This window comes from Anser anser, assembly GCF_964211835.1.
Source record: "Anser anser genome assembly, chromosome: 13".
Classification (NCBI taxonomy): Eukaryota; Metazoa; Chordata; class Aves; order Anseriformes; family Anatidae; genus Anser; species Anser anser.
The window spans coordinates 22,964,548-22,980,439 of record NC_139734.1 but is presented as its reverse complement, the minus strand read 5'-3'; the positions used below and the strand labels follow the sequence as shown (position 1 = coordinate 22,980,439).

The 15,892-nt window shown below is 52.8% G+C and overlaps 2 protein-coding genes across 3 annotated transcripts in view; one reads left to right on the top strand and one right to left on the bottom strand.

Moving 5' to 3' along the window:
• The window catches only part of OPHN1 (oligophrenin 1), a 62,628-nt gene extending 54,103 nt beyond the window's left edge, over positions 1–8,525 (bottom strand). Inside the window, exon 1 of one of the 2 annotated variants that reach the window (XR_014571849.1) lies at positions 8,240–8,525. Coding sequence is in view for 1 of the 2 variants with exons in the window: in XM_083796859.1 (XP_083652985.1) it covers positions 8,240–8,393 (154 nt within the window). In the remaining variant the exon portion in view is untranslated. The remainder of the gene's footprint in view (positions 1–8,239) is intronic. The other variant, XM_083796859.1, reaches the window with a different exon arrangement.
• Positions 8,526–9,036: 511 nt separating this feature from the next.
• YIPF6 (Yip1 domain family member 6) lies at positions 9,037–15,461 on the top strand. The gene is made up of 7 exons (XM_083796861.1): positions 9,037–9,194; positions 10,102–10,230; positions 10,771–10,849; positions 11,250–11,292; positions 12,234–12,359; positions 12,472–12,629; positions 13,477–15,461. Exons 1-7 carry the CDS (start codon positions 9,147–9,149, stop codon positions 13,593–13,595), a joined length of 702 nt encoding a protein of 233 aa, XP_083652987.1. The 5' UTR covers positions 9,037–9,146; the 3' UTR covers positions 13,596–15,461.
• The last annotated feature ends 431 nt before the right edge of the window (positions 15,462–15,892 follow it).

Sequence of the window (15,892 nt, the reverse complement as noted above, 5' to 3'; positions counted from 1 at the left end):
CCTGGACGCACACCGGGGGACCACGGCTCGGAGCTCCGCGCTCCTGCCAGGCTGGGCACAGCACGGCACAGCACCAGCGGAGCAGCGCTGCCAAGCCCAGCACCACACCGGACCCAGCGCCACGCCGCAGTGGTGCAGGAGCCACCCACGGGACGCCTGCGGGTGAATGGGGAGGCCACATCTGTAGTTACCAACATGCTACCAACAGAATTAATAACTGAAATATTCAAAAAATTTCTCAAGAAAAAAGCCAGAAAAGCTGAGTCTTCATACGGTGACTCAAGAGGAAACTCTTTAGTCAGCAGCAGCGCTGCTGCGAGCCCATGGACTTTGAGGCACGTTACAAAACATGGATAACACCCACATCCTTCCAGGGAAGGAGCCAAGAAAGGCAACAGAAGATGGATGAAAAGCTGCATGCATGTCTCGTGCAGCGGAAGAAAAAATACAGAAACACATCAAAACCCTTCAATTTTGTGATCTTGCCTGTCGTGACGATGCAGGCAGCCGAGCTCTCACGAGACAGCCGTGCACCCCGATGTGATTCCCGTGCGGGCAGACAGCTCCGCGCCCGCCGGCTGCGCTCCCTGCCACCATGGGCACTGCTTCTCCGCAGGGCCACGGCCGTCTGTGGCACCACGCTGGGAAGCGGCTCAGGGCGCGGACCCAGGATGGAAAATGCCCCCACGAAACAATGCACGTTGGTTTGTTGTAAGCTGGCCGAGTGCTGCACCGCAGCACGCTCCAGCAGCACCTGGGTGGGCACGGAGAAGGGGCTGGCACCTGCTGCAGCGGGGCAGGCAGGAAGCGGCTTCAGACAAAAGCCCTGCCCGGCGCCTCCCATCTCCAAACCCTGCCCTGAGCACCCCTCGCGCAGGCCACCAGGACGTGACCGGGATCCAGCCCTTGCCGGGGGCAGGAGCCGACACGAAGCCGTCCTGCCGCCGGGCACAGCAGCGGCCAGCGGCTCCAGCCACGCGGCCAGGCAGGGCAGCGCCGGCACGCGGGGCAGCGAGCTGCATCCAGCCAGGAGTGACATCCAACAAACGCACAGCAGTGAGCCCCGGAGCAAGGGGAAGATATGCCTCGCAACTGGAGCGCGCAGATACTGTGCAGGCTCCTTTTCCTTCCTGTCTGCATCTGAAGATTAGGTTTTGGGGGGTGACTCGCTTTGTTTTGTTTGTTTGTTTTTCAGTTTCTGGTTAAGGCACATCTGTTTTAGCTTTGTGCCACCTTGGGACCTTCAGTTCTGTGCACAGTGCCGAACGCCCAGGAAAATGAGCGTCTTCACCGCCCGCTGGGCTGCAGGGAGACTCCCCTCTTCCACCTGTCCCGAGCATGCTCCACGGGAGTGGAAAAGCTCAACGGGGAGAACTGTCAGTGGCACGTGAGCTCAAGTCTGCTGTGTTGACATAAAGACACAGAAAGTATTTTGCAAGTTGAGCACTGCTCCAGAAGTGCTCTAGGGCATGGGGATTTTGAGTTCTCACTCCCAGAAACGCAGAGATAGGCACCCGGAAAAAAATGCCATGTGATTTTTCAGAGAAAGGAATCACGTTTGTTGGGTATCTTTACGCACATCCAATTCTGTCGGTAACCCCAAAGCCAAAGCACTTCCATCACCACTTCTGTAAACGGCGTGGTTTGATACCACTACCGCAGGACGCTGTGGTCTCTCCCACACGCAGCCATGCAGTTACTCTGCGGGCTCTGCGCCTCCCAGGGTCTGTGTGCGTGCCGCCAGGCGCTCCTGCTGCCACCCTGCACCCGGACGGCGCAGACCGCCAGCCCCGCGGCGCAGCCATGCTCAGGAGCACGTGGCTCTCTTCAAAGCCGTAAGACTTGCATTGTATTACTGCACGCTTCTCCTTGGAGAGGAGAAACATGCAGGAAATCAACGGTTCTTGGCAAAATTAGCACGTCCTTGACACCCTGAATTTGAAGATGTATGTGGTTTAAGTCTAGGAGGTGTCTAGGTCTATACAACATGTCCCCTAAACGATCTATTGCTTTTAAGTTGGTCTGCTGTCTTTTCAGACAATGAGAGCTGAGAAATTAGGAGAAAAAAATTAAAGATATCTACAGTAACTACACGTGATTCTGAAAACCCTCCTGTAAGGACCAGGACAAGTGTCGGAAAGCAGTGGCTACGATAACCCAGCAAGGAAGGAAGGAATTTTCTGCACGTGTCAGCGAGCATCTGACCAGCCGTAGCTGGAGGAAACTCACAGCAAGGACGGAGAAGACAAGCGAGGAGCGGAGAAACGCAGGCAGACGTTATTGCTACAGGAGAGTGATGTATTTTCCAGCAAGTCATTTTTCCCCCACTAAAGTCCAGAAACGGCTTAACACTAACTGCTGTACTGTAGTCCGCTCCAGGAAAAAGGGGGAAGGTGTCCCTTCAGCTGGGGGCTTCCCACGGCAGCTCTCTTCAGGAGACTTAGTGACAGCTCAGAGGGACAGCCGGCAGATTGGGGCCTCTCTTTATTCTCTGCGAAGCTTTCTCAGACTCCCTCAATTTCCAAGGCCAGCAGCGAGGCAGAGGGTCTGGACAGCCCGCTGAACCCACCCAGCCCCAGTTTGGGCGGCTGCAGACAGGCGCCCTGCAGCGCTCACAGCCAAAGAAGATCTCAGGAAGCAGCAAGTAAGCTGTGTGTGTTCTTCCCGATAACGCGCCCCTAAGCTGTTGCTTCCCTGCTTTGGGAGCCTGGTCTGATCCTGCACCCGTTCCAGGTGCTGACTGCTGCTCGAGGCCCATGGAAGTGCAAGGAGACAAGCGGAGGAGAGAGGAGAACAGAGCGGTTTTTAACAAGCTGGATGGGTTCGGTGGCAGCTGTACCGCGATCCTGGACGCAGGAGCAGTCTCCCCGCTCTTGCCTGACCGGTGGCATCGGAGGCTGTTTACACACGTCCTGGCTGGGCTCCGGGCTCCCCCGAGCACACTGGGCAGCCCGACGAGCGGCTTTCCGCGAGACAGAAGGGCTCTGTGCACCCACACGGACGGTTTCTGTGCACATCTTCGTTAACGTGCCATATGCTGGCTCACAACTAAGCTGTCTTTGTGGGACAGGAGAGTTTTAAATGCGAGCTCCTCGATGCCCAGCTCTGTGGAGCGCAGAGCTAATGTTTGCCCGGAGAGCTCCCGCGTTTCGTGCAGCAGCAGACGAGGGGCACGCGTGGGACAGAGCTCCTTCCTCTTCCTCCCTTTTCCAGAGAGCTTTGGCTTTGTTCGCACACGGGCAAAACCCAGCATCTGGATCTAAAGCGCTGTACCAACAGCCAGAAACCTTATCGCTACGGATTCAAGCCTTTGTCTACAGACTGTGCATGAAATAGCACATGGGTTTTCTGCAAGAATCCGACAGACCGCCGCAGGGCTGCTTTAATCTCATTAAAATATTACATTTTCTTGACACGCTGCTTTCTGCACTCCAAAGCACTGAATCCTCAAGCACCGTCCCTGACGGCAGCACCATAATGTGTCGAGAGCAGCGCTGGTGGCCGCAGAGCCCCGCGCTGAGCGGCGACCCTGCCCGCACAGCCCTGCGGCGGCTGCCAGGGGAAGCGGACGAAGGCAGGGCCTTCCCCGCGAGTAACCCACCCTCTGCAGAGAAAAGCCCACCCAGTCTCTTCTGCTACTGACGCCTGCGTGCTCTGCAGGCACGGACACCTCTGCACATTGGTTCGTAGCGCTGCCCTTCCAGGATAAACGCTTACGCTGCCTGGAGAAGCTGATTAACCGGCATGCAAATTCCCAAGCAATCTGCACAACTTTACGCCACACAGAAACAGAGTTCAAAAGCACTTATGCAACATAGGCATGAGAACTCAAAGCTCTTCCAGCTTCAAAAGCTAGCTTAAACCACTGTAGCACTCACACATTAGTAAAAACAGCCTCTACCTGATATTTATCAAGCTCCATTTGATAGATAATTGCAGGAGAAGATCAAAGACCGGGGGAAAGTAGATGTTTTTGCACAGATAAGCACACACAGCAGAATGCAGGAAAAAGAAGAGATCCCCCCCCAAATAAAAGAGCGTATTGAGCCACATAAAGAAAATGACATAAATAACCCATTCTTACGATGACTACGATGCTGCCTAGTCACCTGCATCCTAGCACACTCGTTTGCTGCCTCAAGCACGCAGGCTGCTTGCTGATTTTCAAGAAACCGTAAGATTTCAGAAGGACCAGACACGATTTGTCAGGTGGGTAGTAGCGACTGCCAGTCCAGGGCAGACAGGCGCACGGTGCCGTACAAACAGGCAGCCTCAACACCTTTCTTTGCCTTTTAAGCCTGGAAGAAAAGCGACTGCACTTTGAGCCTGCCACGTCAGCCCTCCCTCAAGAGAGGTGAGCGCAGGCACCGCGCACCTGAGCTTTGCTCCCTTCCGACCTGCCCCGTACCTCGCGCCGGGGCTCAGCGCGGCCCCGGCACTTCTCGGGGGCTGAGGCAGCCCCAGCCCCACGGCAGCCCCGGCAGGGCCGCGGTCGAGGCCCACCTCTGGCGGCAGCAGGGCAACATATAGGAGTAACGCGGTCACTTGGCTCTTCCAGCGACTCTGAGCGCTTTTGGCACGAAAAGGAAGGGATACGGCCAACTTTGCAACAAAAACCACTCCTATTTCTGTCTTGAAGTAACCTTTTCATTTGCTATCTTTGACTTCTAAGCCCAAGCTTAATACAAGTGAACAATATTTATCTTTGCTTTAGTCAGTTCTGTTTCTCACTTGGCACAATCTTCCACTCAGTCACCTCACGGAGCCCTACGCGCAGTCAGCCGCGGGTTTTTCAGTCGAGAACAAAGCCCTTACAAGGGAGGCAACGCGCGGGAGCACGCATCGGGACGCGGGCAGCCGCACGGCGCTCAGGAGAGCCGCGTGCTGTTCTGGTTATTTCGGCAGGTAACACATCAGACCTGGCTGGGAAAACCACCACCCGACTTCTCTGAATCCCTCGAGAGGCTGGAGGAGCTCAGCGAGCACAGCGCTCGCACAGATGTCAGCCCGCGCCGTGCTCCCAGCGAAGCGCTGCAGCACCGGCCGCTCGCGGAGCCGCGCGGGGCCACCGGCCGCCTCGGCGCTGCCCGCACAGGCAGGGTGGCACGAGGGACACCGCGAGGGACACCGCGAGGGACACCGCGAGGACCGCGAGGGACACCGCGAGCACCGCTGCCGGCCGGCACAGGGCTGCCCTCCTCCAAGGGCACCGCATGCATTCTCAAGCCTGTTCTTAAACAAGTCCTGCAAGTACCTGAAGGACTTGTTTAAGAATTTGCGCTCGAGGTCACCTATTAATCAGCTACAAATACAGTACCAGTGAATCGACCTACCGGCAAACGTGCTACAAAAAAAAAGTCAGAGGCCCTCCAAATATCTTCAAATGGAAGTCACTGAAATAGCGCTTATCAGAGAGGTGCTGGGGGCCTGGCTTGTGCTGCTAGCGTTGAAGTGCCACCAAGTAGGGTAGCTTTTGTTTCGGTTTGTTTGCTTTCTGCGTTAGCCTCTAGAGATTCTGCTAGAACGCTCCTGCCCAGCCGGTAGGTTGCCACTAGGTTTTCTTGCCCAACAGGTAGCTTGAGACAGCTCTAACTTTCAAAACCAACAGGTTTTTGAGCCTAAACGTGGACTGTTCCCAGCAGATCACGCAGAGGCGCAGCAGGCCCTTTCCCCACCGTGGGGAACCGCACTTTTCTTGGTACGCCGCGCGGACGCTGCCGCGCTCGGGTAATTCACAGAATCACCAAGGTTGGAAGAGACCTCCAAGATCTCCGAGTCCAACCTCTGACCTAACGCTAACGAGTCCTCAAATTCACGAGGACGCGCGTGCTGGCGCCCAGGCAGACTGCATCGCGCCCGGGCCTCTTGGTCTGCGGCTGCCACCACGGCGTCCGGCAGGACAGCCTGCCAGCCAGGGGCAGCAGGAGCTCGGCACTTCCACGAGTCTGCGCGCAAAGCAGGGGATTGAGCTGCTTTAAATCTTGTTCCACCGTATTCGCTAATCAGACCAACCAGACGACATGAACCTTGCAGGTCCCCTGAGCTCTGTACTCCGGTCGGTGAACCAATGCCCTGATCAGTCTGGCCAGGGGTTTCAGCGACAGCGTGCCTCGCCCAGGGAAACGCGCAATGCGAAGGTCACTGCCTCTGGATCGGCATCGTCTGCGGCTCGGTTTTAGCAGCCTGAGACCCTCGCACATCGCTCCGCCTCCCTCGCAAGTTCTCTCCCAAACTTTACTTCAACCCCACCCTAACAGCCACTTTATTTTTAAAATGTTAATGGCGACTGTCGACTACAGACAAGCGAAAACCTGTTGTGTTCTCCTGTAAATACTAATTGTGAGTCCGTGGTGACTGCTAATGAGCTCCGGGACAAAAACCTCACAACTCTGAGTCTTCAGGTAACAGGTCTAATGAGAGCAATCACCCTAATGAACGCTTTACCCTTAACGAAGAACTCTCTCTCTCTCTCCTGGTAGGGCTGCCATTACCTTTGCCTCCCTGCTGCTGAGGGACACATCCCACAGCTCCACCAAGGAGCAGGGCTGAATCACCCCTCACCGGGAAGTGGGACTTAATGAACCTAGGGTGCTTAGGCAACGAGACAGCTCCTGGCCCCAGAGTCCTAACTACAGCCCTACGCGGACAGGATTCGGAGGGGAAGACACCAGTATTTTTGCAAGCCCCCAGCTACCACGGATGAGGTGGGAGCCACAGGGGTCGGCCGAGCCCACCGGTGGGTGGGCAGCACCCTGGCACCCTCCCAGCCTGTCCCCAGCGGGCTGGAGCGCTTCCTGCGCCTGCTTGCTCAGCTTCAGCCTGAAAGACAAAACAAGAACACGCCCACATCATTGCAGGCAAGAAATTTCAGGTTTCCTGAGTTCTGGGGGGTAAACCGTGCCATCTGGTGAACGCGGCTTCTTCCCACTTCTTCCCTTCCTCCGTCGCCAGCCAGTTTGGTGGGAAGGGTCTGCTGAGCCAGCAAAATCCCAGCGCGGCGGGTACCCAGCGAGCTCGCACGAGGGCTTATAAACATTAAAAAGGGAAACTGTTTTGACCAAAGCAATTAGGAAAGAGCAACATATTTACATTAACAAAGAGGCTATTTGAAATCCTTTTTATTTTTTTTATTTTTTCCCCCTGGACCAAGCAGAGATTTGGGGATTTCTTTTGCAGAAGATCAGCATCTTGCAGCCCAGCAGCGTCTGCTGTTTCAGTCACACTAGCTTTTGTCATCGCTGTTTTCCAGATGGGGAAACACAGGCTATTCCAGTCATGGCCTTGATAACAAGGAAGCTCTTAACAAAAGGGCAGCATCTAAACCTATTAATACCAACTAGAAATCAACGAGCTGATGAGAAAAGCAGCATATGAGCAGACCTTGCACTGCTGATATTTTTTTTTGTCTTCACTTGGTCCGATGCAAGCACAGCACTTATAGATATTGCGCTATCATTTCTGGCCATATTTAACACGCTTCCGAACAAGCGACCCCCTTAAAGTCACCCCTGAAGTCTGCACTTAGGTGGATAAAATTCTCATCGTTATTTAAAAAGAAGGGGAACAAAAAGGGGAAAAAACGGACAAGACGACGAACTGCAGGGTGCCTCTGGTCTGCCGCCCCTCATCCCAGCAGCGGGCCATCCCAGGGAAGACCCGTGGCGAAGAGGCGAGCGGTGCCGCCCCCCGCCCCGCTCCAGGCGCTCTGCGGTGAGCGCAGCCGGCGGGGCGCCTTCCCCGGGCGCGGCACTGCTGCCCCCGAGCAACCGCGGTGCCCGCGAGCCCGCAGCGCACCGAGCGGCCGGTCCCCCGGCGCCCGCGGAGGCAGCGCTCGCGCAGGAAGCCCACTTCCAGCTGCGGTCCCGGCAGCGGGCCGTGCCCCAGCCCGGGACACCCACCGCCGTGCTCGCCCTCCCGCCGGCACCGCTGCCGCCCGCGGTGTGCCAGCGCTGCGGGCCCGGGGGCGGCCGCGGGAGCGGGCGGCGGGCGGCCGCGGGGCGCGCAGGGGCTGCGCTGCCCACAGCCGCCGTGGGGCAGGGCACGGCACAAACCCTCCCGAAACGGCCCTGCGGGATCAAACGCCGGCAAAGGGAGCTTTCTGCAGCGCCCTGGAAAAGCCGAGCCAGCCGCAGCACCCCGGAGGCTGCCGAGCCCCGCGCAGCGTGAGCGGCTGGCAGGGCAGGGAGCCCCGCACCCCGGGGCCCCCCGCACCCCCCGCCCCCCGGGGACCCCCACTCACTCCTGATGGCGGCGATGAGCGCGTTGCCGTCCTTGATCACGTCCTTGATGAACTTGTTGGTGCGCTCCAGCTCCTGCTCGTAGCACTTGAGGCGCTCTCGGAAGTCGGGGCTGTCCAGGTAGCAGTCGCTGAACTCCAGCGGCGGGTGCCCCATGGCTGCCCCGCGCCGCTCCCGGGCGCCGGCCGGCGAGGCGCAGGGACGGAGGGAGGGGACGGGAGCGCTGCGGCCCTGCCCCGGCCCTGCCCCGGCCCTGCCCCGCCCGCCGAGGGAGCGCCGCGCCCCGCCGGGCCGGGCCCAGCCGAGCCGAGCCGGGAGCCGCCCCCGGAGCCGCCGCGGCCCCGCAGCGCGACCCCCGCTTCCGGGCGGCGGCGGGCTGGGAGATGTAGTCCCGCTGCGGGCGGGGGTCCGGGCCCGCCGGGGGGCGGCCGGCACCGCCCGGCCTCGGGGACCGCCCGCAGCCGGCCCCGCCCTGGCGCGGGGGTGCCCGGGGCGCTGCTGCGGGCCGGGGGCGCTGCGGGGCGGCCCGGCCCGGCCCGGCCGCTCGGGCTGGGCCCCGAGGGGTCACCGCGCCGCCCCCTGGCAGCCGCCCCCGCGCCGACTTCGCTCCTGTTACCGGCTTTGTTCCCCGGCTTGTGCGCGGGGGCCCCGAGCCTGCCCGCGGGGCTGCCCCGGTCCCGGAGCGGGCAGCGCGGGGCTCCGGCCTGCCCCGGGCACGGCCGCGGTGCGGGGCACAAACGCGGCCCCGGCCCCCCGCAGCCCCGGGCCCGCCGCGGCCGCCCCCTGCCGGCCGGGTCCTCCCCCCCCCCCCGCCCCTCCCGTTGCCACGGACGCCGGCGGCGCGTGACGCGCGGGGCCCGCCGCGCGCTGCTGACGTCGCCCCGGCTCCACGTCGCCTCGGCGGCCAAGATGGCGGCGGCGGAGGGCGGCGGGGCCGGGGCGGCCGCGGGGCCGCTGGTGAGGGCGGGGGGCTCCGGGCGGGGGGCTCCGGGGGGCTCCGGGGGGCCGCGGCACAGGGGCCGGGCTGCGCTCGGGTTGGGCCGGGCAGGGCAGGGCCGGGCCGGTCGGTGCGCGGCCCTCGGCTCTGTCCGAAGCAGGCCCCGGCCCCGGGGCGGGCAGGAAGGGCCGGGGCCGGGGGCCGGGGGCCGGGGGCCGGGGGCCGGGGCCGGGGCCGGGGCCGGGGCGCGCTGAGTGCCGGCTGTCCCGGCCGGACACGGCCCCGCGCACCCGCTGCCGCCCCGCCCGCGCGGGGGTCGCCTTAGAGCGGGCTGCGGCTGGTGGCTCGCTCCGGCCGGCGGTGGGGCTCCGCGCCAGGCAGCGCCGCCACGGCACGGCCGGGCTGGCGGCGCCCACGGGGAGCACCCGGGCAGGCGGCTCCCGCCGGCCCCCAGCGCCGGCCCGGCCTGCTGCCGGCGGTGTCTGAGCTTCCTCGGGGGTTGCCGCTCCTTTGGCCCCGTTACAGGGATAAGGTGCGGTGGCTACGTGGCTGCTTGGCATTGCGTTGTCTAAAAAGTACAAGTTTTACGTTTCGTTCAGCTGTCGGTGTTTAAATAGAAGAGAAAAGCAGGCTACTGGCAGCCTGTGAACAGAAACGCACTGCTTGTGTGTAGCTACGCACCCGACCGAGCGCCTTGTTAGGCTGAGCCGTTTAAATCAAGCAGACAGTGGCTCGGCTCTGTTGTTGATCTTAGTATTTAAAAGAGTATTTATGTTGCGTATTAAAGCTCTGAGCGGTTGCTTTCATCACAGACCCAGCTGAAAAACCCTTGAACAACTTGTACTGTTGGTTTGTATGTCTTGAATCCAACAGTTGAAACAGTCGGTTTGTATTTTTTTCATTCTAAAGGCTTTGCCATGTGCTTAGTTTGCAGGCCTCGCAGATGTGTCAATATCGGAAGACATTCCGGTGGAAGGGGAGATCTCTGTTCCTGTCGGGTCTCACTCCCCTGACGAAGATTACTCCACGCTGGATGAACCTGTTAGGGATACTATCGTAAGTTTGTATTCCCTGCTTCTGTTTGTAGTAAAACGTGTGTTTTCCTGATCTCTTTGGCCATCTGCTATGCAACTCTGTATTTTCGCATAACTCTGCTTGATTTATACGTCTAAGAAAGTTTTATTTATTTTCTTCTTTTTTTAGAACTATATGTGTAAAATCAGTTCTCATGGGTCATAAAATATTTGAATTGCAGCCTCAAAGTTTCTCTGATCTCAAAATCTGTGCAAGTGTAAAGACCTCACGTGGAACGTGGGAGAAAACTGTCCCGACTAACAGGATTTTTAATTAATTTTCTTAGGGGAGCAAACAAATTATTTTTCTTAATTGTGTATTGTTAGAGTATATAAAACACCTGTGGTCGTTAAGGAATGTAGGAAATACAGCATTGTTCGTTGCAGAGGATGCTACAGAAATTTTTGTGTTGGATCCTGTCTTGATTTACCATCGATACTGCTTTACTTTTTATCTTTCTACGTTTGGTTGAGATCTGTAACTTTTATGAAAAGGCAAATTAAAGTTACTTCTTTATTTCAGATGAGAGATCTAAAGGCTGTTGGGAAGAAATTTGTCCACGTCATGTATCCGAAAAAGAGTAGCGCGCTCCTCAGAGACTGTATGTATAAGCTGATGTTCAAGATTTTGAGCGGGTGCTTTGCCAACATGCTGTGTGTGCTGGGAAAGGAAGAGATCAGTGGAACAGGAGGGATTCAGAAGTGTCTCTTCTGTGTTCTCTCTATTGTAGAACGCTGAATAGCAGGAGTGAAAAATCAGAGGGTTATCAGAGCTCTTTTAAAGTGGAACGTGTGTCGGAGTATGTAGGACAAGTAGCTTTAATGGTTAGCAGGCTTTGAATAAGTTACGTACAGGATATGGTGTAAGATGCTAAACAAGAGAATTGTAAGCAGCTATGAGGAAAATAATACACTGGGAGTTGGAAGAGGGTGCTTTATTACTTTGATAACAATTGGGCGTCATTCTATGATGTTTATGTTTGTTTTTTTCTCTATCTACAGGGGATCTTTGGGGCCCTTTGGTGCTTTGTGTCTCACTTGCGCTGTAAGTACTGATAAGAAGTGGATTTTTATTGTTTTTGTTTGTTTTAGTCTTTGACACCAGGGAAATAAGAATTTTGGAATTTCCTTTTACATGTGTTGAGATCGAGTTCTTCTGATGCAGCTTTGGTCTTCTACAAACACTGTCTTTGTAGGTTTTCTTATAAAATGTACTTTGAACACCTGAAGCCCCTTAGGACCTCCTATCTTTAAATTTAGGATTTAAGGGTGAGCCCTCCCTCACCCTGTCTTAAGAATTTTACTGAAAAGTATTCTGATTCTGATCATTCTTGATGCTAACACATTTGGACGACTTCTTTGACCCTAATCCGTCGGTCAAAACCTACGTCTGAGAACTGCTGTGTGCATGCTGTGTGCCCTGGAGGACTGATGGAGAAAAAAAAAAAAAGCTTGTTCTAGCAGTTCATAGATGGGAGATGGCTATGGCTCCTACATACTAAATGTTTTCTGTACACTGAGTAAAATGTTGTTAAAGCTTTATCAGAAACAGACGGTGTAATTTAGGTTTTCAGATCTATGTGTGCTTATCTTTCCAGGCCTTGTGTTGTTTCTGTCCTGTCATTACAATCTTACCTTAAGGCATACCTCATGCAGTGCCGTCTTTGAGAGATTACCAAACTCTCAGTAGTTTAATTTTTGTCATCTTGTCTGTTGTCTATGGTTTTATTCTCCTGTGTATACGTGCACACTCCTCAGAACAAGTACACAAATGAACCAAAGTGCCCTCTATTGGGGAACAGTCCTTTTCCTTTTCCTTTCCTATACAAAATTCAGGATACCAAAAATAAGAAAGCAGATGAAAAATAATCGGTCTTCAGCCTAGCTAGGAACTGACATCGCAGCTTCCTATTGTCACCTACTCCAAGTTTGCAAAAACTTAGTCATAAATTGGAATTAACTCCTTATATCCGTTACCTACAACAGGATGCTTCAGGGTGGATCAGCAGATAGTAAAGAAGACGGAGGGCCGCAGTTTGCTGAAGTCTTTGTCATCATCTGGTTTGGTGCAGTCGTCATCACACTAAACTCAAAGCTGCTTGGAGGAACTATGTGAGTGCTGGCGTATAGGAGCAGTCAGAATGCTCCAGTTTATGAAATTTTCAGTGATGTTTTGATCTGACTGCTTTTTTTTTTTTTTCCCATTTCTCACCCTCCTCTCCAGATCTTTTTTTCAGAGCCTGTGCGTTCTGGGTTACTGTGTCCTGCCCCTGACAGTAGCGATGCTGGTGTGCAGGCTGGTGCTGCTAGCAGGTTCTGGGACCATCAGCTTCATTGTTCGTCTCATCGTAGTAATGGCTATGTTTGGTTGGTCAACGTTAGGTAAGTGTGTTTGTGTTGTAACGCTGTTGTGCACGCTGAGTAGTGCGGTGCTTAAAGAGAGATTGCGTTTTGCTGAATAAAGCAAGGGTTGTTGTAAATAAAGGATTGTTGTAGCTTGAGGTGTTTTCTGGGCTGCTGCAGTACTGCAGAAATAGTTCTTCCAGTCCTTGTGTTGGCAGGCGATCAGCATTTCACAGAATCACAGAACGGTTTGGGTTGGAAGAGACCTTAAAGATCATCTAATTCCAGCCCCCCTGCTGCGGGCAGGGACGCCTCCCACCAGATCAGGCTGCTCAAAGCCCCATCCAGCCCGGCCTTGAACACCTCCAGGGATGGGGCACCCACAGCTCCTCTGGGCAGCCTGTGCCAGTGCCTCACCACCCTCCTAGTAAAGAATTTCTGCCTTTGCCTTCCATTTGCCTATGCTCCTCTTGATTTTTGTGGTCATATACAAATGGCCCTTGAAGGGAGGATGATAATTTTGTATTAAACTTCACGTGAGACTACTAGGTATTTTATTCCGTGACCTATGTTATAAATACCATTTAAAAATCACTAGTCTGGTACAGGTGCATTTGCATTATTTCTCCTGTCCCTAATGTACAAGTCTGAATCTTATTGCACAGTGTTAATCAGCATCTGTTTTTCTATGTAATAAATAAATTAATCTTAGTTTTAACTTACAATTAGAGACCATTGTTATTGAACAATGAGTTACCATTTTCTGTCCCTGAACGTAATTGCAATCAAGATACTAATTCAAGCTTGTTAACATCTGCAGTGGATCTTTCTCTTTTAGTTTTATGTTGTTCACATTTCAAGTATTGTTCTTTTCCTTTGTCACCAGCATCTACGGCTTTCCTGGCAGACAGTCAGCCTCCAAACCGCAAAGCTCTTGTTGTGTACCCTATCTTCCTCTTCTACTTCGTTATCAGCTGGATGATTCTCACCTTTACACCTCAGTGATGCCAGATCAGAAGAGACTTGTGATACGGACTGCAAGTTTTTCATGAACACTGCAGTTAATCGTTGGCTTTATCTCTTATTAATTTATAGAGAGAGATGGTGTAAAAAAGCAGGTTATGGGATAAAGCCGGAGAACTGCAAAATTGGTCATTTGTGTGTTCCTCTTCTTGAGAGATACTGAAGTCCAGCTGCTGGTTATTTTTTTTAATTAGCCCTCCCCTTTAGTTGTGTTGAATAAAAAATGCACACTGTGACAGGGATTGTTCTGCCTGAGGAATAGAGGGGGAGATCTTGGAACTTCAAGAAGTTTGTTAGGTGAAGCTATAGGATCGCACGACTTGGCAGAATTCTTGCTTATGCTTGGATTCTCGCTGGAGATGAATATGCCTTATGAAATAATAGAAGTTCATCGCTGTTACGTGTTGGTAAGGAAGAATGTGTTTGACTCCTGTTCTTTTTCACTTGTAGAGTGGTGAAATGTATATACAGTGCATCATAGGATTGTGAGCTTTCGCTTTGAAATCAGATTGCAGCAAAAAATAAGTTGGGTCCAATTTCCTACTAATTAGAGCAGGGCAGAAGGGAACAGTCTTTGCTCGTATTAATGTATTCTGTATTTATGTTTCAGCCACTTTGCATGGCAAGGGTGTTTTAGCCAAATGCCTTCAACACCACAGCTACACTGACTAGTCCATACATCCAATAAGGGAGACGGTGTTTACACTGGGTAGTTACAAGTCTTTTGTTTGCCACTCTAGAGTTAAAAGTTCTGAAGAAGCGGTCAAGACTAATCGGAAAAGGGACTTGGCTATCGTATTGGCTCTGAATATTGAAAATGGAAAACTAAGTGTCTGGAGAGTACAAAGTAATGTATATTAAAAAAAAAAAAGAGAAGTTGAAGTTTTGATATGTATGATGTTTGGATGCTAACGCGCCAAACAGGACTTAAGTCCAAAAGTTTTAAAGTGGGTCGAAGGAAGGAAAATAAATCATGATGAAGGTGGCGGCTCTTAGGGAGTATCCTACAAATTCCGTTCTTTATTGATTATATGTGACTTTCATTTGGTTGTTTACATGGTCAGTGTTTCAACGTAAACACATGCAAAGTTGCATATTGTTTCTTTGTACTTACAATGAAATGTGAGGAACTTTTCTACAGTTTTTTTTCTAGTACTTTTTATAAAAGGAGAGGAGGCTTATTGTCTAGTGCTGTAGGTAGGTGTATGTTGCCTGCCTGGAGAACCGTATGCAGGCATACCATTGGGTCATGTATATTTCAGCATAGGGATTGAGACCTGGAGAGTTGGTTGATGAAGACTGTACAGAAATTATTTATGTTGCCCATTATTTTCAGTAAGAAGTCCAAGGGGGAAGTTTTAGAATGTCTTGGAGGTGAAGAAACTGCTGTTAAAATGCTCTTTTTTTCTGAAAATGAGTATCAGATTTCCTTTCTCCTGTAGTAATGCAAATAGACCTGAAATTGGTGTAAGTGGGTCCTGTTAAAGTGTAAATATACGTAATTTATATTTATATATAAAAATGAAGTCTCTGCTATAAACACTATAAATACTTGGTAATTGGGATAGAAACTTTTAAGTGCGTGGACTAAAAGTACATTTTTGCATTTCTGGGAGCGTGGAGGAGAGGAAAAGAAAAAATCAGTTACTCTGCAGGGACCCTTGTTGGTGGCAGAACAGTCATCAGCGAGCGTGTGTGAAGCTGGCAGCTGTTCTTGCTGCCTCCCTTACGCCTCAGCGTGTGTCTCTTCTAAGCTGCTGCGAGGGGAGCTCTGGTGTTTCATATGCTTGGGTATGAAATGGAAATGGGGAATTTTTAAACATCCATTAAATTATTACTGGTAAGGAATGTGACTTTTCTTTTTTCTTTTTTTTTTTTTAGGCGTGCTGTTTCTCATTCATTTAAACATTAGTTTGGCTTTGTGAATATGAAAAGAAATATTCAAGGGAAGTAGAAAGATAGTAAACCTATTGATTAGTGGGTTGAATTCTTTGAGGAAAAAATCTTTTCTATTTCAGCACAAGAATTTAACCATGCTTTTATAGAAATCCTTGGAATTCTATCTCCGCAGTATTTAATATCCAGTGTGTCTTGAGACTTAATGTGGTATCGTATCTGGAAGATAATTGGAGCAACACTTGATTGAATTTGATTGATTTGATTTTTTAGGAAAGAAGGAAAATGATTTTGAAGAGGAATTAAACAAAACCCCAGTTTTTATCTTATTTGTCTTTGACTTTGATGTGTCTCATGGTGGCTTGTTCTGTAACATATTGCTC

Coding starts and splice junctions, on each gene's coding strand:
- YIPF6 (XM_083796861.1), top strand. CDS start 9,147: ATGGCGGCGGCGGAGGGCGGCGGGGCCGGGGCGGCCGCGGGGCCGCTG. Junction 9,195..10,101: donor GGGCGGCCGCGGGGCCGCTG/GTGAGGGCGGGG, acceptor CCATGTGCTTAG/TTTGCAGGCCTCGCAGATGT. Junction 11,293..12,233: donor CTTTGTGTCTCACTTGCGCT/GTAAGTACTGAT, acceptor TACCTACAACAG/GATGCTTCAGGGTGGATCAG.